General features: G+C 39.3%; 1 protein-coding gene and 1 long non-coding RNA gene across 2 annotated transcripts in view; one reads left to right on the top strand and one right to left on the bottom strand.

Moving 5' to 3' along the window:
* Window positions 1–20,391, top strand: part of LOC131560466 (uncharacterized) — a 33,961-nt gene extending 13,570 nt beyond the window's left edge. The window contains exons 2-4 of the long non-coding RNA XR_009274987.1: window positions 17,490–17,562; window positions 17,755–17,946; window positions 19,925–20,391. This is a non-coding gene — a long non-coding RNA (uncharacterized LOC131560466). The remainder of the gene's footprint in view (window positions 1–17,489; window positions 17,563–17,754; window positions 17,947–19,924) is intronic.
* On the bottom strand, window positions 16,167–22,633 carry MSTN (myostatin). Its single transcript, XM_058809204.1, has 3 exons — window positions 22,168–22,633; window positions 19,972–20,345; window positions 16,167–17,908 (listed from the first exon to the last, which is right to left on the bottom strand). Exons 1-3 carry the CDS (start codon window positions 22,538–22,540, stop codon window positions 17,528–17,530), a joined length of 1,128 nt encoding a protein of 375 aa, XP_058665187.1. The 5' UTR covers window positions 22,541–22,633; the 3' UTR covers window positions 16,167–17,527.
* Window positions 22,634–22,894: the final 261 nt, after the last annotated feature.

Below are 22,894 nucleotides of genomic sequence, written 5' to 3' on the forward strand. Positions count from 1 at the left end.
ACTGCTCTAAATTCCATTTCTTAACAAGTATTTCGTTAACATGGTTGTGGAGACAGGTGGATTTTTACACAAAAATTTTGTTGTGCTCTTGGGGAAACCAGCCATGCCAGTAATACTCACTTTAACTGAAATTGAGATGAATAATCTGAGGGTGACTTACTTAAGGTTTGAAACAGTTAACACTCTCTTAGGAGGAGATGAGGAGTAGATAAATGGTGAACAACTGGGGAGCTGGCTCTGAAGGACATGCTCGTGAATTTGGACACCGACTAATCTGTTTTGGCTGTTGTTGGCATGGCAAATAACAGCCTGATGCAAAACCTTCCTGTTTCTTCCCACTCTGGAGTTTTAACTTTCCTCTGAGGGCAAGCAGCGGCCACAGGGCAAAGCCTTCACTGGCAGAAGTGGCAGCAGGAACCTCCCTCTCTCCCCTGTGGCTCTTCTGGCTCCTGTGCTGACCAGTGCCCAGCAGGACACAGACTGGGGAGGTTTACCCCCCTCTTGGCTATCCTGGAGTCAAGCTGGGACCTCAGCTAAAGGATATGGCCCAGGAAGGGGTGTAAGCTACAGCCACATGTCTTGTGTGGCCAGAAGCAAAACCAGACACACCTCTTAACTGTGTTAGGTTGTGCCATCTTCCCTGTTTGCCTTGGCAGAGCCGCTGGGCTCAGAAAATCACCTAAAGAGAATTGCTAAGATGGAGATGTTACCATTCAGGATTATCTCCTGCTGTGTTCCTGTTAGCTTTTCCCACTGTTGAGTGCTGTCAGGTTTAGGGGTTGGGTGGGTGTTTTTCCTTTTTACTGTCTATGAAGATGATGATCTGGCTAAGTGACTTGTTCAAAAAGCTCATTCACTGCAAAGAATATTGTGGGCTGCCTTGCTCTCAGGTCTGATCATCTCCTTAATGATCCTGTTCTTGCCTTACTAGCATCAAATCCCTTTATAACCTGCATACTCTTTTGTCTCTGTCCCATAGATAGGAGATGGTGACTGAACAGCATCTCCTCTTCCATTCAGCCTGGTTTGGTGGTTTCCTCACCCTCTGCTCAGTGTAGGTACAGGACAGAGTCCCTGCTGTCCTTGTCCTTTCCAGATGTTCCCAATGGCAGCTCTCTGGAATGCCACAGCTCCATCAGAGTCTGGCAACCTCTGAGGACTCTCAGTTGTCTGTTGTGTTCCTGGACTGAGAAACCACCTATCCACTACTGGGAATTTTAAATCAGTAGGGTCTTCTATAGGGCTATTGCCTCAAATGGAAGAGATATTACAGAAAGGATCTTGTGGAAAATATTTCATATGCTATGTTGTGATGAGATTTAGGTATGTTCTCAAGTTTCTGTCAGAGATAGATTTAGGTTTTCAGTGTAATCAAATGATTTATCTTTCCCCCCCCCCTCTCAAAACCCCTGTTTTCTTCTGAACCATGCTAATTTTGTGCTTGTTGTGTGGAAAGATTTTTGTGTTTCAATGCAGAGAAAAATGAGTTTTCTTTTTTTCCTAGAACAACTTCATACCCTCCACGTCTTTTGCCTACTCCATAAAAGTAGTAAGTTTTACCAATCTTGTCTTGATAAAGTCAGCCTTCATCTGTTTCAGACTCTTCTAACTATATTAAGACTAGCTATCAAATAACAAGGAACGTGTTAAAGTCCTATTCCTCTGAGGCTCAGACAGTCCATGCTGCTTCCCTTCAGCAGTTCCTTGGAGTTTTTTTGGGTGTTGCTCTTTAGAATCAGATTTATTCATGAAATTTTTACCTACTGATGCAGAACTGTAGAAAGGATTTGTAGTCTGCTCTCTTCAGTCTTCAAATTCCACTGTTTTGTCTGAAGCTCAATGTAGAATGCCTTTGAATCCCATAGATGAGAGTCTGTGGGGAATAAATTTCATTTATGCTGAAACATGTGTCTACCTTCAAAGTAAATTTGTGTATATGATTACCTACCTTTGTCCCCCACCCTGCCTCATCACCCCAATTAGGTGAGGAAAGATTGTTTTTTTTTTTTCTTAACAAAACAGACTTTTTTAACTTCAGAGTTTTTAACCTATCAGCCAAACCTCCTGAAGTGCAGTTAAAGCTCTGCTACCCTTTTAAAGCAATAGGGAGGGCAAACAAGGTACAGTCACACCCAAAGGAATATTCATTCCAAGAAAATCTAATGGCAGGCATCTAGCAAATGTGCAGTTTATACAGGTCAGTGTAAACAAAACATTTTCAAGATCTATTTCTCTATAAATAATTTAGAGCTTTTCTTAGCACTTCCCATAAGAACAGGAGATACTCTGAAAAATTAAGGGAAATTAGATTGATCACAGTTGGTAAATGCTGACTGGAATCGATCAGAATCTTGGGGTGAAATTCCTACATTTTCCTTGTTGTCCAATTTGCTCCTCAAACAATCTCCCATCTTTTTTTTTTTTTTTAAGCAGTGATGTCAATATTTTGGACAAAGCTTAGCAAATGAACTCTACCAGTTTCTAATTTTCCCAGTATTTCCTTACATCATGTCATGGCTCTAAAATAACTGAATTTTGTCACTGTTTGGTTTGTACTTTTGATTTCAATTCCCAAGTTGTGTAACTGTCAAAACAGCTCAAGCCTGACTGAAACTTCAAGAAAAATTGTGATAGTAAAAATGAGAAGAGGGATTAGTGAGCATTGGCATCCTTTGCCTTCATGCCTGTACTTGGAATGATGGCTTGTATAAGTTACTGAGGAGTAAGATCAGGAGGAGCAGACAATCCTCAGGGATGAGGTTTCTGTTGGAAGGGGCAGCTAAGAGAAATTTGCTTATGTATGTTTGGTGTAGGTCAGCAGAAGGGTTGCTTCAAAGGCCTTCAAGGAAATGTTAACACCTACTATGGGTTCTTTGAATCACAGAAGATTGGGTTTGCATGGTCTTGGTAGTGGGGGTGCTGCAGTGTCCTACTCTGATTTGACTGGTGGTAACTTCAACTCATTTCCTCAAGTCCTGCCTGTTTTGCCTGTGATGGCAATGGGGGAGTGATCTCTTCCTGCCTTTCAGATGATGAACCTTTAATTATATTTTGTATTACATTTGTCTTCTCTTTCCACATGAGGAGGGGAGTGACAGAGCAGATTTGGTGGGCACCTGGCCCTGGCATCCAGCCAGGATCAACCCACCATGCTGATGCAGGAAAGAGTTTTTGAGGGTTCCCTGTCATTGACAAAATGAAGACCTAAGGCTGTAAAATGGGATTGAAGCAGGCATAAAGCAAAGTGAGCCTTGCATGAATGTATTTAATCAGATGTAGAGTCAAGGTAATGATGAATAATGCCTGAATACACTTGTAAACAGGTGCAAAACACTTTTCCCCTGCCTGGAGAGCTGCCACTGTTATATGATAGCTTAATATTTCAGCTAGAACTACAGCTGAAAGGCAATGATATTGAGTGGTTTTCATTATCAGTTCAGTGTGGTTGAAATGAACATAGCCATGTAAAATAACACTAAAATAAACCCATCAAACAGACTTTGCAAAAAGTTTTGCAAAACTGAATTTTATTTTTTTTCTTTGTAAATAATGTATATTTGTGGAAACCCCTCTAAAGAACTCTGGGCTGCTGAATGAGTTTTCAGGTAATATTTTTAAACCTGTTTAAAACTCTGAGCTACAGCTATAAAAGGCTTTACTTACTCCCAAATTTGTAGCTTCTGCTGCTTTTCCCATGTGCCAAGTGGAGTTTGGGAGTGGGTCACTCACCAGGGCAGTGTGATAGCAGCTCATTATTGTATGCTGGTATTGCTCTTACTGCACTGGGACTCTGGTGAAGATGCTGCATTAACTTTCAGCAGAGGTGCTGCTCCTAATATAGGACAGATAGGGATAATTGCTTGACTAAAGCTAATTACAAAATTAGCAATGATTTGTTTCACAACTGCATTTCTTGGCTTCACTAGGTTCATGCTAAAAGGTGTTCAGTTTTGGTGAGATCATCATTTTGACTTGAGCTTTTGGGTTTTTTGTACTTCCTTATATTCAGAGCATCTATTTTTATGATTGAGCATATAAAAGCCTTATACAAACCTGAGCAGCAGAGATTGTGATATTCCTGAGGCTAGAAGAAAAGCAAGAAAGCAAAAACATCACTGGCTAACTGAGGATTACAATTTAAAGTTCAGTATATCTTACATAAGCAAACTTGAATAGAACCACTTGATTTAAACATCTAAGAGAGGTTCTTAATAATAAATATTTCTTCTAGCCTTGGACTTTTGGACCTGGGAAACAGATGACTTTTCAAGTGCTAAATATATAATGTAGTTCAGCTTTCCACCCATTTTTTTAGTTTCTTAGCTGCTTCTAAATGTTTGGTTCAACATGTAACGATGTGAACAAATTAAATATAAACATCATCAAGGATATTATCTTGCCTTGTCTGAGTTGTGATTCTGCTTGAATAGTAGAATGTCAATCTGAGAAATCAGGATATCAAAATACAACCAGCCAATTATCCAGGTATTTAAAAAGCTGTACTTAATTTTGTAAAGCCAAACTTGTCAAAAAATCTTATGTTAATAACAGACAATTTATTACCTCGGAAAATCCGTTCTGTATTTTAAATAGGATTACCACTGGATTCAGGAGGATGAAAACCACTGTTGAAATGTATCAGATTATTCATGGCCCATAGGGGAACTGTGCACCATGGAAAAGCAGGTGTCTCCTTTCATGAGGAAGGCTTCCCATTACAGGAATAGGATTTAGAAGGACACAAGGGTCTTTGGAGAATCTTTAAACTCTGCTTCCTACCCCTTTACCGGTTTTGAACAAACTTTTGAAAGAATGAGGTAAAATTGAGTTCTGTACTTGTGTAACAGAATTGCATTCTCTTTCAAATAATTTTATTTTGGGAAGTTGCTTCTTTCTGCTGGTGATTTAAAAACTGATGTGGTTTAGTTTGGTTTTTTAGTGTCGCTTTTTCATTATGCACAGAGTGTAGTGATAAAACCATGCAAACTTCTCCCAAGTTAACCATATTAAAATAATTTCAGTAGGTATTATATGAAGAAAAGCTAAAAGCAGTTGAGTGTCTTATCAGTGCTCAACATAAGACAAACTGTGTGTCCTTGTGGAAAGGCAGGAATTACCAAACACTGCATGAAGGCTCTGCAGGAAGGCAAAGAAGCTGGCAGCTGTCCAAAAACATGCCTGACTGCTCTTAGGGTAGGTCATGGTGGGTGGTGATGTGTTATCCATCCTTGTCCCATCAAGGGTTGATTCATATTTGCTAGATATTCTTCCCTTTCTTCTGTATGTTATGTTTGAAAGGAATAATTCTTCTAGAATTAACATATGCCGTTCTTTAAAAAAAAATTTCCACATGCAGAGGTTATTCTGAAATGACTCTCTGATAATGTTTTACACTGAAGAAGTGTTAGCAGTTTGTCGTCTTCATGAGTAGCACTAATTCTCTGCCATTGGGAAGTCACCTGCCACAGTGTTCTTGAAGCAATGAGTTGGCTTTTTATCACCTGATAAGTTTTTAGCTCCAGGGATGAAAATTGAATTTCCAGTTGAATATAGGGTGGTAATCACCTGGTGACAAAGAGCTTCAGCGAAATGGACAGATTGGAAAATGTCTGGGGCTCTGTGCTGTGAGATTAGGTGTCAACAGCATTCTTGTGAGGTGATGTGAAGTCTCCAAGGAAACACCCTGGCAGCTTTTTATCCAAATCACAGAGGAGTGTTCAGAAACAGAGCAAATCCTGGGGAAACCTTTGCAGTGCTATGCTCAGGGTAGATATAGCACTTAAAGATTCAGTACTGGGCTTGTCCCTGCCATGATTTATTTCAGGTTGCTTGTTTGGACCTTGGACTTCCACAGCTGGGGTCCCCATTGTGCACTGATGCATTGGCTCTACAGAATAGTTTAGCTGTGGCAAACTATGATGGTGGAGAGAGGAGGAAAAAATGTTTTAGGGTGTTTCCTACTGCTTTTGGAGTTCAGCTCACCTTCTGGAATAGTAATTTCAAAAGCAAACTGTATTTCCATTACTAGTGTATCCTCACTGAAAGACTTAAAATATTCTATACTTCTCATTCAGTAGGAAATTTCTTTTTTTCTCAAAGGCATTTGGTGGTGTAGGGTCCTTCTGCTATAGGAGTGTGCACATTCAGTAAGGACCTTGATTTAATCCAGGACTATAGGACTAGTCAAAGCTCCCAAATCTAATATATGCTCTAAGTAGTGCATATTAGGAATTAGAGAAATTATTTAATATTTATATCTCTAGAATTTCCCATAATCTGAGTGTGTTGCATACCTGTGGTGGGTTTACCCTGGCTGGATGCTGGGTGCCCATCAAATTCACTCTGTCTCCTAATCTGGACAGGGGAGAGAAATATAATAAAAGGCTCGTGGGTTGGCATAAGGGCAGGGAGATCTCACAGTTATTAGTCATGGGCAAAACAGACAGGACTTGAGAAAATGAGCTGAACTGACCACCAATCAAATCAGAATAGGGCAATGAGAAATGGAAACAAATCCTAAAACACCTTTCCCCTGCCCTCCCTTCTTCACAGGCTCAACTTCCCTCCCAGTTTTCTCTGCCTTTTCTCCCAGCAGTTCAGGGGGTGGGCAATGAGGCTTGCAGTCAGTTCACATTACTCAGGAAAACATGGGGTGTACTACCTGACATTGCAGGAAGATAAGGCTGTTTGTGCCCCCCCCCCCCAGTGTCACAGTCACCCCAAAAGAGCAAGTCTGGAACATGGATTAGCTTCTAACCACCTTTCACCATTCTATGGTCATGGTAGTTTTAAATCTTTTTATAATTTAGTCTTGAAGGTAGACTTTTGCATAGTTTTTTTTAGGAGATAACTGGGAATTGAAGTGTGAATTAGGGTAACCCCAAGGTTGGCTGCTTCAAATTTCATAACTCTACTGATGGGATTAAGAATAGCTGTGGTAGCCAGAAGTACATTTCCAGATCTCAGCATTTTATACTGGGTTTCCTGAAAAGAGGAATGGAAAAATATTTCAGAGACTGTACCATTAGTGTAGGATTGTCCTCATTTCATTGTGAAGTCTTCAGCCAGATATAGAAGCTCTTTTACGCTTTGATTTTTCATTAAGGTTATTTTTGTTAGTTCCATCTTCTGATTGGTGGTGTGTATTTGTATTTACAATACACATTTAGGGAGGATGGACTTTCTGGTTAAGTAATTTAAAAATATTATATACATGAATCAAAATTTGTATATCTAATATTTTTTGTTTTCAATGGGGAAATTATTAGATTAACTACTGATAAAGGAATTAATATCGTAAAATCATCTGTGGTTTTTTTTTTAATTATGTTTCTGTTTCTTTGTATGGTATTTCATGTGGTTCTGCTATGATTACTACAAGCCATGAAGTTTGCTTTTAGCATCTGGCAACAGTCTGGGGTTTTTGAGCAGTGGCACAGGGAGACAACAGGGTATCCCTTTGTAAGAGTGCGTATGTGTCCCAGTCTGTGGCAGTCAGAGTTCATGCTCACAATGATATGAAAAATAGATTTTTTCAATACACAGCTAATGATGGTTTTAGTTAAGGAGTAATCATTCTGCTATATGATCAACAGTTTTGATGCAAATCTTAGTTCAAGGGGACAAATACATGTTAGAATTTTCTTCCAATATTTATTTCAATTGCTGTGTCTTTCTCATTTCTTCATTTGTGTAGCATTAGTTCTGGTAACAGGAACATGGGGTTGTTGTGCTGCCCTTTTTTAGAGCAAGCCTGCCCTGTCCTGCTGAGTGAGGCCATGCATTAGCTGAGAAAAATCTGCTGTACTTCCCAAGGGTGCCAGGTCAACAGCCTCATGATAGGGTCACTTTGTGCATTGAACAACACAGGAGTAAAACTGTCAGAATTTTGTAGTCTTAAGTGTAATTTACTATAAATTATAGCCTGCTCTGTTGAACTCTCAAGTAGTAATGAAACTATGGAATAATGCTGAAGTCAGAGCTGTGTGTTAAAGCCACTTTCTCACCTAAAGGTTTATTCACGGTCAGTTGTCCTTTAAACACAAATATGTGAGATATAAAAAAGCATTCCAAATGTCCAACTAAAAATTTGCCTCTGAGCAGCCAAATTCCACTGTCTTCCTAACAGTGAGAGGGGAACTTCTTTGTTTTTAACAGGTATAGCCAAAGGAAAAGGGGCTAAGACATACACAAAAAATCCAACCAGAAATCTGGGCTCCTGGTTTCTGAATAGCAGTCCAAATCAATGTTTGTATGTTTCCATCCGTTTGCTCATGTGGATTTCCTGGTATTCCCCATAATTCCTGGGATAAAATACATCTATTTGTAATAATCTCTGTAGTTAAACCAACCCTTTAATGGCAATATTCTCTTACATTCTTTCCACATATATAGAATAAAGATTGCTTGAGTATTTTAGCACAACTGAAACCTGGTATTTAAGACTTTTGTCTCACTTGTAAAATAATGGTCGTGAAATTCAGATTCCAGTCCAGGATTTTCTTATTGAATCCAAGAGTTTTTATTCATTATTTCCCTGTTTGGTTAAATATGACCATCTGGACAGAGGGGAAAAAAAAGAAATTTTTTGTGACTTGTTTTAGTAATAATGCCAATAATTCTTCCAGTTATTCATGCTGATCAAGCATTATTGCAAAAGGTTCAATATTTTTTTAAAAATCCTTAAAGAATGTAATTATTTTTACAAAAAAATTACATAAGTTTTTTTATTGTCTGAAGTCCACACAGCTCACAGAGTTGGGGTGCTTGTTGGGAGTCTCATGATCTCTGCCACTGAAGAATGGTGAGAGAAGATTTCAAAATTAATTGCAAGCATGAAAATAATATTCCTCCCCCACCCTGCTGAAGGAGACTGTGCCATTCTCCCATCACCCCAAGAACTATCTAATTATTTATCCACATTAGGTGATAGTACTTTATCAGGAGAGTTCTTCCATAGCTTGAGAGTGCCGTCATCCAGAAGAAAAATACAGAATTTAGAAAGCTTCCCCATACTTCAAAAAACCTAAACAAAGAGGAAAGCAAACAGAAATATATTTCTCTATGGAATACAAGTTTAAAGTGAGATGCTTCAGTGCCGTCGGAGAACCAGTGGAACAGGAGCTTTTCAGATCCACTGAACACTTTTCTGTCATCATGGTGGCAATAATCAAAAATATTGGCAATTCAAGGTGCCTGATTCTGATGTCCATGTTGATGCCACAGAACCTTATTTTTGCTAAAGCTTTTCCTCTTTTATTCTGCCTCCCTCATTTCCTTTGCTCCTACTGTGTCAGTCACAGAATCACAGAATGGCTTGGGTTGGACAGAACAGGTACCCTGGGTCACCGCATTCTTACTGAGGCATGAGTAGCAGTGCCAGTGAAAAGTCTCTTGTTCCAGCCATCCTTCAGAAATCTCTAGGATTTCTGGTGCCCTCTGCATTGCCTTTGCTGCAGGTGCTGAGCATGGTTAAAGTCTCCATGTTAACCTGGAATTGTGAAGTTTCATCTCATTCTTTAAAGGAGGCTTCCTGATTTCCTGCTTAGAGGTTCCATAACAGACACCCATGATGTCTCCCTTAGTGGGGACATCAGTTTGATCCCAGTGGCTCTCTAAATGCCTGGAAAATCCCAGTTCCTCCTGCCTGTTTATCTCTGTGTATGACTTTGTGTTTTGCAACTTCTTGTTGTGAAATTGCAATGTCAGGTACAGCTACCAGAACTCAGTCTCATGTGGCACAGCATTCCACCCTCCCCATGGAAGGGAATCATGGGCAGGCTCTAATATGGATAACTTCCAAATTGTGGTATAAGCAAGCTGTGGGTGAGCTGCAGACGTTGGTGTTTGCTGTAAGCTGGTGGAGAATGTGTTGCTAAATCTCTGAGTGAGATCCATGGCAACGCTGCCAAGGAACAATTGGCTTCCAAACCAGAATTAGGGTCCGTGGGAGCGGATCTGGAAAAGCCTCATGAGGGCTGCGTGGCCAAAACTGAGTAATTGCATTTTGTTGTAACTAAGCTCCTTCTTAATCACAGTCAAGAGAAATTTGTGGAACCAATTTTCAGTTGTTTTTCAAATGAAGACCTGAAGTTTAGCCCAAACAATGGGTGCTGAGGATTGCACTGTGCCTCCTATAGACATTATTTGTTTTATCCATGAGGATTGTCATTTGTGTTTATGTGGTAGTAGCAATTACTACAACTCTGTTCAGATGAGGTCTTGTACAAGTGCAGTGGGTGTAAAGAAGTGGGCAGTCAATGACAGCTACAGATTTCTGAATCATTTTAAGGCCAGTAGTCTTCACAGAAGTAAACTGATAAAAGTGAGATATTAGGGATATCAAAAAGGAACCTCTTGGTGTAAGGATCAATACCCTGCTAAAAATTATGGTTAAGATGGAAAAGTGTTTTTGTAAAATACCTTTTTTAGTTTTTTTAATGTTCATAAGACTGCAATTTAAATATATAAATCAGTAAATTAATCCCTAAGGGGATAGTCAGCTTTGGGCTTATAATTTTGTGATAACTAGAGCTTGTGTCTAGATTTGTGTTGGTTGAAAAGTTGGCATAGTTGTTCGGGAATAAGAGTAAGATGCTCTTAGAAAACAGAGGAGGGTTCTTTCAGGATGCTTTAGTAGTATTCCCAGGTTTGGTAAGGTATTGGAGAACTGAAAATACAGCAGTACAAAGAAATTGTGCAGCAGTACAAAACAATAAATAAGTCACAAGCTATTAAAAAAAAGGCAAGTAAGGCAAGTATGCTGAGAGTATTTCAGAGATAACACAGTGGCCTCAAAAAAGAATATTTTGAGTAGCTGCCTTTTCGATCATCTTAGGCAAATGGTGTAATTGTAAATGGGATGGTATCAAAAATCAGGTTCAATAAATATTATTAGTTTGATTTATGAAGTGTGTTGGTGACTGTTAATACATGGTGTTTGTTGTGAGGACTCAGGTCTGTGAGGTCTGACTGCAGGTCAGAGTATAAAATTCCGTTGCTGCAACTGCATGTCATGATATGATGAGAACACTTCTGCCTTGGGGAAAAGCCCAGTTTAAGGTACTCTTAGAATTAAGTCCTTTCTAGAAGGAAAAGACTCAATTATGATGAAGTTATGCTGTTTATCAGAATAACCCATGTTCTTTGGTGCCTCTGGGCTCACAGTGATCATGAGTGGAATCCTGTGAGATTTGTGGTCGCACCCCGCGGCGGGTGAGCAGCACAGCGAGCAGAGCTCTGGCCAGCCAGCAGCGCATGGAGGTAGGTGTCACCTACAGCAGCACAGCCATGGGCATTTTGCCCTGGACCAGCACCTAGGCTGAGCTTTCCCACATGACAGCAGCATACAGTAGGCAGCTGAGCTCAGCCTGAAGGCATGTGTTTGACGTGCCTCCCGCTCCTCCGACCACCTGGCGCTGCAACCTGATACCATAATGCGTGACAGCCAGGTGTTCGCTCTGCTGCTTCGGGGATGGCAGCACTGCCGGGTTGAGGGATAACAACGGGGGAAAATGATGGGGAAAACGTTAGTAGGAGAGATGATTGCTGTTTGGAATCAGAATAAACCTCCTCTTCAAATGCACAGATGCTCAAGAGTAAAGAAAATCTTTGCTCTTCATGCTGCTTAAGAATGCCTAATTGGATGCCACAAAGTGCCCTGAAATAATGCTCAAAGTCCCGGATACTATGGCTTGGTTGGGAGAGCAGTTGCTCCTCTCCTAGGTGAAAAACTAATAAGGATTTCTGCAGAAAGAGTGCATGAATTGTGAGCCTTAACTGCAAGCTATTAGCCAAGTCATGAATAACTATATTTTGGATAGCTACATATTCAAATTATGATGCAACAGATTATACTTAAGTTAGATTTGCTGTGAAACATCTTTTAATTTTGGCAAAGAGCAGACCTTTTCATGTTAAGCATTCTTAAGATAGAGGAGTAAAAGTTTAGCAAATGCCTTCAGTATCATCCTGGATTTGGGAAGATAAAATCTTTCTTGCTGCCTTGGTTACATCCTTTAAATTATTGAACTGCTTTAAATTTCACTTTTTTTATTGTACTCAGCTCCTTGAAATGCATAGAAGCAGACCACTGTTAGCGCATGACTGCTTTACAATGACTGTTACACCTTACATGATTTCAGTATATTGTCCTGTCTGTGTTGCAGCTGTCTCCCAAACTGCTTTTTTTTTTTAAACTTAATGGAAGCTGTTTAGGATCCATAATGCTTTCCCAGGTATTCCTCCCTTACCATGATAACCTTTAAGTGCTTCTGGTAATTTTACTGGTGAAACATGAAACATAAATGCCCAAACCAGGCCTTTTTATTCTTTCCTAACTAGTTGCTAACAAGATCTCACCCAAGGCCATACAGGCTTCATCAGGAGTGACAGGAAAGGAAGTGCTGAGCCAGGGCTTGTTCCTCTGCCTTTCCACAGGTGGAATTCATTCAAGGTGAATGCTCTCAGCTCTTGAGGGATTCTCTAGGACAGAGGTAGTATGATAAATATAGTGGAAAAGCTACAGTTTTGAAATCTTACTTGATTATTGACTTGTAGGTGAAAGGCATTTCTATGGGGAGAAATTGTAACAGCTTTTAGGACCACTGACTACTTTTGATTCATAATAAGGTTTAGAGCACAGAGTCTCTAAGTTAAGAGCACAAATTCAAGATCACAAGCTGACTCATGGACACTAAGCTATTTTGTATTTTCTGAAAGCACTGTTTTGAAAGCATGTACAGTGTGAGAGTTATGTCCACTTGTAAAGGAAGGAACAGTTTTTCCTGTAGCCTCAGACAGCCTTAGTGGCTAAGGCTGGTGAGAATTAGCCAGACTTACACTCAAAATGCTGCAAGGCTTGTTGCTGATCTTGACACCTCATCTACAGAGGGCTTCATTACTTGTTCTCATCTATATTCTGTAGCAATAAAAACAGGCACTTTTTTTGGTTTATAGTTACTGTAGTAGTATTTCATCCCTCAAATTCACTGTCTAGCCACCAAAGAGAATAATTCTGTTTAATTTATCAATACACCTAGTAATTAATTGGAGTCATTCACTGGTAAATGAGCTGTACATTTGCACTTCTCCATTTTCTTTTTTGTTTTGCAAGATTGCTACAGCAGATGTTAGCACTATCACTTTTTTTTTTTTTTTGAGATTATTTAGAAGTGGCCAAGAGTGAGCAGAGCTGTACTTCTTGCCTATTCAAATTCAGAAATTGGCCTGTAGCCCTTTTTCCTTTGAATTTTGTCAGGGCTTTTATAAACTAAATGGGAGAATTGGAGCTTTAGTGTTTCCAGAGTTTGTTAACATTTTATTTTTATGGATTCAAACATGTTACACTTGCATTTCAAGCCAGAGTTTGTAGTCTTACTTCTTGCAGGGGAGCCTTGACAGAAAAGCAGATGTAGTTGCATTACTGGTTTCATTGCTGGTGTTAAATCAATGTATAGATACCTACTTGCTGCAGTTGACATTGTTGGGAGCAAGCTCAAGTGGAAGCACAGAGCTAACCTGAGTCAGTTAAAACACATCCCTAAGGTTCTTCCTGACAATTTTGTTGAGTTACATAGGTGCAGCATTGTTTGTAAAGCTCTAGCTTGTGCCTCCCATAATGTACTGTTTCCTAACTTATTTTTATTGAGAGGTACTAACTTTATACGTTGAGGTAGGATATTTTGGTTTTGAAGTTTGTCCATCAGTGCTTCAGATTATAATAACCTGCTTTGTTATACTACAGCTTTAACAAAATCTATCTGCCTGGACTGAGCTGTCCAAACCTAATCTCAAGCAGATTTATTTTTTGAGACGTTTAGCCAAAATAGGTCATTTGCATCCAAGGTCTGATTAAAAAAGAAACCACACATAAAAACCTTCAAAAACCCCCAATTTCCCAATGAACAACCACAAACCCCAAACCTAAACTCCACAGAATTGAGGAAAAGCTACCTAAAGCTATGAATGGATTTGGCCTTCAGTTCTTCCTTTGAAATCTGCTCATATTTAGCTAAACAGTCCATCTGTGAAAAATTGCAGTGCATTTATGCTTAGTGGTGATGACTTCTGTGTTCAGCTGTTAAATTCCCCACAGGCTCTGTTGAGCACATTGGAAGCTTTCTCCCCTAACCACAGCTTCCAGCAGGAGCAGGATGCACTGGATCTGCTTAAGGGACAGGAGGGCAGTGCTGAGGGGGCTGTTCCCCCTGCAAAAGGGGCTGCAGGGCAAGAGTCTGGGGAGGGATGGGATGGGAGGTGCTGTGTGAAATCGGAGGGGAGCTGCTACTCGAGTTACACTGTAACTGAAGCTGGGTAGGAGTCAAACGGCCCTGGAAAAGGACTGGCTCATGTTGGGAGGGAAAGGGCTGGGCAGTAGAGCCAAGAGGAAGAACTGGAGCAGTATAGATGAGGAACTGCCCTGTTTCAGGTGTGCACGTGCATCTTGGGGCACTTGGACACTGCCTTGGAAAGCTGGACTCTACCTGGTTCATTCCTGTTGGCATTCTTGGCATGCCAGGCAAGGAAATGATGCTGTTCCTCACACATCATCCCTCACTGGATATTTTCATTATCCTGAATATACAGCTTAACAGTGAGGTTTGAGAGCTGTACAAAGTATTCAGAAAAGCTGCTGAAGTCTCTCAGACCTGAGCCTTGCAAATAAAATGATGTAACAATAAGAACAGAAGGAATCATTGAGATCTTAAATTAATTGTCAATAAACACATTGATAATTGACTATTCAGCAGCTAAAATAAAGATCAAAGCATGTTCCATGAGGAGCCACTTATCTCTAAGGTCAATATTAAATCACAGGAGCCATAATTGCTCTATGATCATTTCAAGTTTGGCAAAATATAAAAGATGCATACTGCATAAAATTTGCAAGGAATTAAATTTGTCTGAGTGTCAAGATGGGATGCTGGTTGGAGTAGATGCTTTTTGGAATTCATGCTACTTATTTTCTTGCTTTAATTTTGCTTTCATTGATTCCAGGAATAATGAAATTCCATCACTTCTGTACTGCCTTTGTGCAGGGTACAGTTATTACCAGGCAGCCAATGGTGTCACTTGTGTGGAGATAAATGAATTGACATTAGCTTTACCTATCATGAGTAAAAACAATCCTGCAGGTGTTGTAACTGGACTTTGGTGGAGACTGGGAATATATTTTGTTCCCTATCTGCAGAATCCATGGTGCTGCATCTCTGCAGCTGTTGCTATATGAACTGGCCCAATTAAAGCAGTGAATGTTTAGCTACAGGGTATATGGAAGTTAATTGGAAGTCTCTGAATGGTTTAAGAGCCTCATGCAAGGAGATGCTATTGATAGTTCACATGAGCAGGATGGCACTGCTTGGTGCCTGAATGTCACGAGTTAAAAGTCAGAGGGCAAAAGGTTGGTCTCTGTGAAAGCCAGTGGAGGTTTTGCCATTGACTTTAACAAACAGAGGATTTCTCCCTTAATTCTGTGACTTTGTTTAGGAGGGGGAATTGTGTTGTACTTCTAATTCTTTTGGCTTCACTGAGAGTCTGTATTCCAAAAGCTTTCAGATTTTTTATTTAGTCTGATGGTGTTTTGTGGGAAACTAAATTGAAAGTGTATTTAAGGGCCCCAGGGACCTGCTCTGGTGAACTGTAGCGGGAGAAGCTGAACATCTGCTTGATGCCTGGATACAGCTTTAGCAGAACTCCTAATCATTCAAAAGAAATTGCAGAAAATCTGTTTGCTTTTAAATTTCAAACCTCATCACTCAAACTTTAAGTTTTAATGTCCTTACATACAAATTTTTTAAAAAAGTAAAAAAAGAATCAGTACAAAATATTTACCACCGAGGCAGAAAACATATAAAAGAGGAAGGGAAGAAAATCAAGCAGTTTTGCAATTTAAGGGTGGTTTTACACAAAGGAAAATTCAAAACTGATTTCTGAAATATAACAAAAACGTGCATAATACTAACATGAAGATGTTTTAACAGTGATTGTGTTGTTTTAAACACCTGGTTTATCAGTTCTATTTCACATGTGAAATAAAATGGACTTTATAGTAAATAGATCTTTTTAATTTCAATTAACAATTTTTTACTATAAGGAAAATGTACAGAATTTGTGTGAAAATCCATGTACTATGTTTACTCAAATACAGGAAATACTTTGCTGCAAACTTTTAAATATAATAAAATGCATTTAATAGCAATCTTTTGTGATATCATTATTATTTATGAACATAACATTCAAAATATGGAAATTCAGTTGTGGATCAAAATGACCATAAAAACAGTAACCCAAAGAACCTTATAAACATGTCAACAGCCATCATTTATGCTAGATGGCTCATACCAATGTAAAAAACATATAAAATGTAGAATAATTCTCAACACATGGTTTACTTTGTTGCATTGTTCCTACATATTATTTGTGTTAAAATCCAGAAAATTTATTATGAAGACAGTATTGGGGTTTGTTTATTAAACTAAAGTACAGGTTAAAGCCATTCTTTTTTGTGATGAACATATACCAACAGTGATTAAAAAATAAACATTTATTTACAAAATATTGATGCATACATATTACACAAGTCAGTTATATCAAAGTGGTTTTTAAACAATATCTGTAGCAACCAACTATTTGCATTGGTTTACCATAGTGCAAACGGTAATGTTGCAAAGGCAGGTTAAAATGTGGGATTGCAATTTGAATGTTGGATTTCTTTGCTGCCTTCTGTTTTTCTATGTCTAGAAAACTATTCCTTTTCATTTAAAAAATATCTATTTCTTGAGAATGTTGAATAGTGTACCTGAGGATAGGGCAAATTCATTATTAAGCCTAAATTCCTTCACTTATATAACTATCTTTCTATTTACTCAGCCTGCTTACATAGCACCATTGCCATTGATTACTAACATACTAATGAGAAAAAGGAATGGAAACACGCTAAATACACTATGCCATCCCTAATTTCAGGGTTTGTCCATTTATGTGGAATTTCATCTGATACGTTTCACAAGTCTGCACTATATATTCAAGTGTTTAAGGATGATTCTGGTGGTATTGTGTAGTGGTATATATGTTCCTGTAAATATGATATTAAGTGAAGCTGTGAAGAAAGGAACCTAAAAGCCTGCTTCTTCTGTCCTCAGGTGAGAAGGAGCTTGCTTTTGATTACCAATGTGTACTGAAACCTGCATATAAATTTGCATCCAAATGATTGAATATTGATTCCCTCATAATGTAAGAACTTTGTGGATTAAATCCAGTGATTTTGATTGTAGCTTTTCTCTTTTACTGGCTCACAAGCAGCCATCAGGTACATTGTCCTTTAGTTCATGTTCTATAACTGCTGCTGGTAGCACGCAGGAGGTCAGCAATGCCTTGTGTACTTCACAGTTTGAGAGACTGGTGAGGGGGTATAACTTTTTCTGGTTTTTCTTTTTTTTTTTTCTTTTTTTTTTTAATTTTTTTTTTTTTTTAATTTTATCTTTTGGTAGCTTCCACGACGTGTGAAGCGATGGATCCAGCGAGGATCTCAGGAGCACCCGCAGCGATCCACAACCATGGCTGGTATCTTGCCGTAGATGATTTGTTCTTTGCCGTTGAAGTACAGCATGTTGATGGGGGACATCTTGGTGGGCGTGCAGCAGGGGCCTGCCGAGCCCCTGGGGTTTGCTTGGTGCACCAGGTGGGTGTGGGGGTACTTTTGTAAAAACACAAATTCACATTCTCCGGAGCAGTAGTTGGCTTTGTATCGTTTAGGAGCGATAATCCAATCCCAGCCGAAAGCCTCGAAATCCACCGTCAGCGGGTAGCGGCAGCACCGGGATTCTGTCGAGTGCTCGTCGCAGTCGAGACCGAAATCTCTGCGGGACCGTTTTGGTGTGTCTGTAACTCTGACCTCTAAAAATGGGTTCTGTGAGAAGAGGAGAAGCAATTGGAATCGTTTCTGAGGTAAGCCCAAGTTCACTAAAAACATGCAAACAATATTTCAGATGTAGATGTATCAAATTGATATTCTGAAGTGATGTTTGCAAACAAAATTTGACCTGCAATTCTGTTATAGTTCTCTGCATTTCCCTGCTGTTTCTCTATACAGAGCTTTAATACCTGAGTATTTGTCCCTGAAATCACCACTGTCTCAGTGCTAACATTCTTTAACTGCTGTAAGAACATTTCAGAAATTTGGAGGATGCTGGATTTTTACTTTTGATGTGGATTTTTTTTTACTTTGTTTTAAACTCCATAATAAGAGCTTTTGTGAGTCCTTCTGAAATTCCCTTCCTGAAAATCATATTGAATTCAGGCTTTCTGGATATCAAGGAAAATTTTTGTCCAGACCAAGGAGGACAAAAGTTGCTCCTCTATTGCTGCCATACTTGAATGACTCTATGACTGAATGAGTTTGGAGGGGCAGCTAAATATTTTTACTCCTGGAAGAGTCCTGTGGCCAGGAATGTACTTTTGGCAGATCCCTGAGCCACATGCCTCCTACGGAAGGTGTGTTTCCACAGTCACCAACTGGGACTAGAAGGAAATTGCAGCCCCCACAATTGCGACTTCAGTTCCCAAAGTTGCTGCCTTCCACACAATGTTTTCTGCCCCGTGAGTTGGTTTGGCACTGATGGGGCCATCCCATGGAGATCATTCCTGAGGAATAACAGCCCAGCTAACTTTGTTATGCAGGTTTCCCTGCAAGCTGTGGAGCTGCTGGAAGGGCCCTTTCCAAAGGTAAATTATATGGGGATGGGAGGTGTTTGGTAAGAGGAGCACCCCTATACTGGGAGCTGCTGGAGAGGAGCTGGGGGAAGAGAGATTTCCTCTCCCATTATCAGCTGTGCCTCTAACCCTGCTCTGCCACTGAAATGTTTATTTATAAATGATGATAGCCATGGGTTATCTGTATGTATCATCATTTGTATGGATGGAGGTGGTGAGGACATTCCTGATCATGATATCCAGCTGGCCTATTTCAAATACAGAAGATCCACATTTATATTGGATGTACAATTATGATATCTCAGAGTTTTTCTTTTAAACACTTATTATATTATACTGCTGTGAAGTTAAATGTTGCATAAATATAGTTGGACACCATGGTCTTCTCCAACCTAAATTTTTCTGTTTCTATGATCAACAGATTCATCTACTACATAGAAGTAAAAGTAGAATAATATTCTTCATACTTTATGCTAAAGAAGGTATCACTTGGTTGTGATAAGTATAGAAATTTGTATAGATTGTAAATGAATAGTGATTACAGAAATGAATAGCAATGGAAATGCTGTAGTTTCACTTCAGATTTATTTCAGGTGTACTTGTAGGTACATTTCAGATTTAATTTGTTCATATCTTCTTATAAAAACAAACCAGTTACTTTGTGCACTGTCTTATCATGACTCAATAATTGTATCAAGCAGAATTTTTCTATTCAGACGCTTCTAATTGGTAGAATGATACACTCTACCAAATACTGAAAGGTAAAGAACTTAATATTATGAAGAAGATATGTTCTCACCTTCATAAAGAGATATTTTTTGTTGTTAATAGAAAATATATGCATAGAGAGTATGTAGGAACTCCCTTGCCTCTCAGCAATATTGGAGGCACTTTGCTAACCAGTGAAAGACTCTAAAGACTTTTCTTTATGTGAAATAGCTGCTCATCAAGCTGTATTTGCTCTCAAAATTGGAAACAGTGTTACTTTGATAGCATCATCTATCAGTAATTGCCAAAACCTTTTCTAGTTAATGCTTTGCAATGTCTCTCTGAAATACTGCAATTTCTCTCAATTTTTTAGATAGGGAAATGGAGGCAGAGGAAAGCTATTGATTTGTTGGCATGATCAGAGAGCAAAGAATGAAAGAATTGGATACACAGAAGTTTTATCTTCCATTCACTAAACAATTCATCCATTTTATCTTTAAAACAGAGCTTAAATGCTTTTCAATGAAATGGGATTTTTCTAAATAGACTTACCAATCCATCTTCCCCCGGTCCTGGGAAAGTTACAGCAAGATTCCGTCCGTTCTCATCAAAAGCTTTTATTTCGATGCCTAAATTGGATTCAGGCTGTTTGAGCCAATTTTGCAACACTGTCTTCACATCAATACTCTGCCAAATACCGGTGCCTGGGTTCATGTCAAGTTTCAAAGATCGAATTCCAGTATATCTTGTGCCATCTTTCATGGGCTTAATAAGTCTCAGGATCTGCACAAACACCGTTGTAGGTTTTTGGACTTGCCTCAAGTATATCCACAATTGTGCCTTTACTACTTTGTTATATTGTATTTTAGAGCTAAACTTAAAGAAGCAACATTTTGGTTTTCCCTCCATTTGTACAAGAAAATCAGCTATAAATGAATGGAAAGAACAGATTACTGAACAGGGAACAAGAAAAAACGCGTATATAAACCTGACTATTTTTTCAGACTGTATAAAAAATATTACAATATGTTATAAAGATTACCAGTAACAAAGTGGATTTAAGTTAATTCATTTTCTGTGGTTTACACTCTACAGCAACTTTAGTGGATGTCAACAAAAATACTCTAGCACCTACTACCAATTCACTTCTGCTGGTCACCTCCTGACGACCCTCATAAAGCATGCAGAATAGCAACTTTGCATAAGCTGACTCAACACGTGTGTGGTGATCCAGCTATTTCTAATTTACTCCAAAGCCTCAGCCTGCTGCAGACCATACAGCCCTGGGCAAACTGCACAAACACTTGCATTTCTTTTCTCAGTGGGAAGAAAATAATTGAGGGGATTAATATAAGGATCATTTTGTTTTGATTTGAGTATTATTAGAGGAAAGTCACGTGCAGTGCTGCGTTCCTCCTTCCTGTAGCCTACGATGCAGCTGTCATACCTAGTCATGGCAAGATCTTTCCATGCCAGGATAAAATGGGTAGTACTAATCCTAAATGGTACAGGACTTTAACATTCATAAATCTCATCACTTAAGATACCTGTCTCTTTAGTGCATTTAAAATAGCTCAAGGGCTTTTTATAAGTAGGAAATGAACTCAGAGCAGTGAAATACAATGACTTTTCTTCAGTCACTGTAAACATGTAGCAGTTTGATTAAAAATAGTTATAAACCCTTGAACATAAAAGTCTGGAATGAAAATGCAGGCAGACCTCATCTTTGTTATAAGGCTGCAGTAAAATAATGGTATTAAGTGCCCATCTTAGTAATTATTAAGTTGAAACATTTCACTGAAATTTTTTTTTTTAATCTGTGGGTTCATTTTTAGCTGGTGAGAGCAGCAGATATTATTCTAGTCTGCATATCATAATGATATCTCTAACTGCTAACATGCCTTATATGTCCTGTCATATTTTTCCTTTTTGACGACATATTCATAAGTGTTATTTAAAAAAAAACAGCTGCCATAGTCGAATAACTTAAGCTGATGAAGAACATAAGATACTACAGTATTAGCTGTGCAAAAGATACTTGATAGGAGGCATAGCAGATGTTTAGCACTCAGAAGATAACTCAGAATCTGCTCATTCAGTAAATGCCTTCATTCTTCCTTGGCACGATTACATGAGCTGATTGCTGTAGGACGGACATTTTTACATTTAATCTGTTACACACATATTTGCTTTAAATATATAGTTTTAACTCCGAGGTGGGTGGTGCTAGTTTATGGGATCAGCAAAGAGGCAAGAATTTAACTCTCTGCTTGCACTTGCTGTAGCATGTTGCAGTTAGGTAGGTGTAGTGCTCTAAGCTGCATTTCTGTTGATTTCTATTCCTTCTAAAAATATTGGCCACTGAAACTTCCCTCACAAAAATTTAGTTCCCTTGTTATCTGCACTTGTACTTTATATTTGTGAGAGGAAATGCCCCGAGTGCTGCAGATAACGAAGTTGACTGAACTGCAGATCTCCCTTTGCTTTCTAAGGCAATGGGCAAATCCTAAGTGCTACAGGGCACACACATTATAAGGAGCTGAAAACCGAACAGTAAAACAAAGGATCGCCACACAGTCATCTGAACCTGGCTCAAATTCTTTAGAAATAACGCTCTCCTCCCTCCCTCCAGCAGACTTCAGCCAGCAGCCTGTTGGGAGAGCCTGAGGAGGAGTTGTGTGGCTCTGCAGCAGGGAGACAACTCTCTCAGAAGGGGCAGTGGGAGGCGAAAGAAGCAGGGTTACTTACACTCTGTAGGCATTGTGATAATCGTTTCGGTGGTGGCATGATAGTCATCATCTTCCAAAGAGCCATCGCTACTGTCATCTCTCTGCACATCGTACTGATCAATCAGTTCCTGCAGTGGAGGAGCCTTGGGTAAAAGTTGTTTAATAACATCCCTGCTAATGTTAGGAGCTTGTTCCAGACGCAGTTTGCTGAGGATTTGAATTTTTATGGCTTCTATTCTGGAAGATTTTGTATTCTGTCTCCACGTACAAGCATTGCACAGTCCGTCCTTTTCAGCGTTCTCTGTGGGCTGACTACGGTCATCAAGAGCCACCGGATCAACTGCAATCAGCATGAACAGGTAAATAGAAGCATAGAGCACTAGCTTTTGCATGATCTCACATTCAGTGCAGCACTTTTGTCTTCTTTTTTTTTTCCCCCTCCCCCTTTCCCTTTCAGTACTAAACAGATCAGTGAAAGCAAATGCAATCTGAGAGACAGCTTGCCACACTGGTGTACCTTATATATTCCAAGGGGGCTTTTTATACTCCAACTTTGATTAGGCTCATGTCGTCAAACCCGACGATTGGTTGCTGTCCCAACAATGAATCTGGCTGTCAGAGGGTAAAGCCCTGTCGATCACAAGTCACTAGACAGCGTTTAGTTACAGCCAAGGGTGAACTGATTTATCTGGGTACTTCGCAGAGGATATGCCTTCACATTCTGAAAGGATATATTTCCAAGTATT

Source organism: Ammospiza caudacuta, chromosome 8 (genome assembly GCF_027887145.1).
Source record: "Ammospiza caudacuta isolate bAmmCau1 chromosome 8, bAmmCau1.pri, whole genome shotgun sequence".
Lineage (NCBI taxonomy): Eukaryota > Metazoa > Chordata > Aves > Passeriformes > Passerellidae > Ammospiza > Ammospiza caudacuta.

What these genes read in the sequence shown, in the direction of transcription:
- MSTN (XM_058809204.1), bottom strand. Translation starts at nt 22,540, where the DNA reads ATGCAAAAGCTAGTGCTCTATGCTTCTATTTACCTGTTCATGCTGATT. An exon ending in TATCACAATGCCTACAGAGT is followed by an intron (nt 20,346 to 22,167) that starts GTAAGTAACCCT and finishes ATTCATTTATAG; the next exon opens with CTGATTTTCTTGTACAAATG. An exon ending in GACCGGGGGAAGATGGATTG is followed by an intron (nt 17,909 to 19,971) that starts GTAAGTCTATTT and finishes CTCTTCTCACAG; the next exon opens with AACCCATTTTTAGAGGTCAG.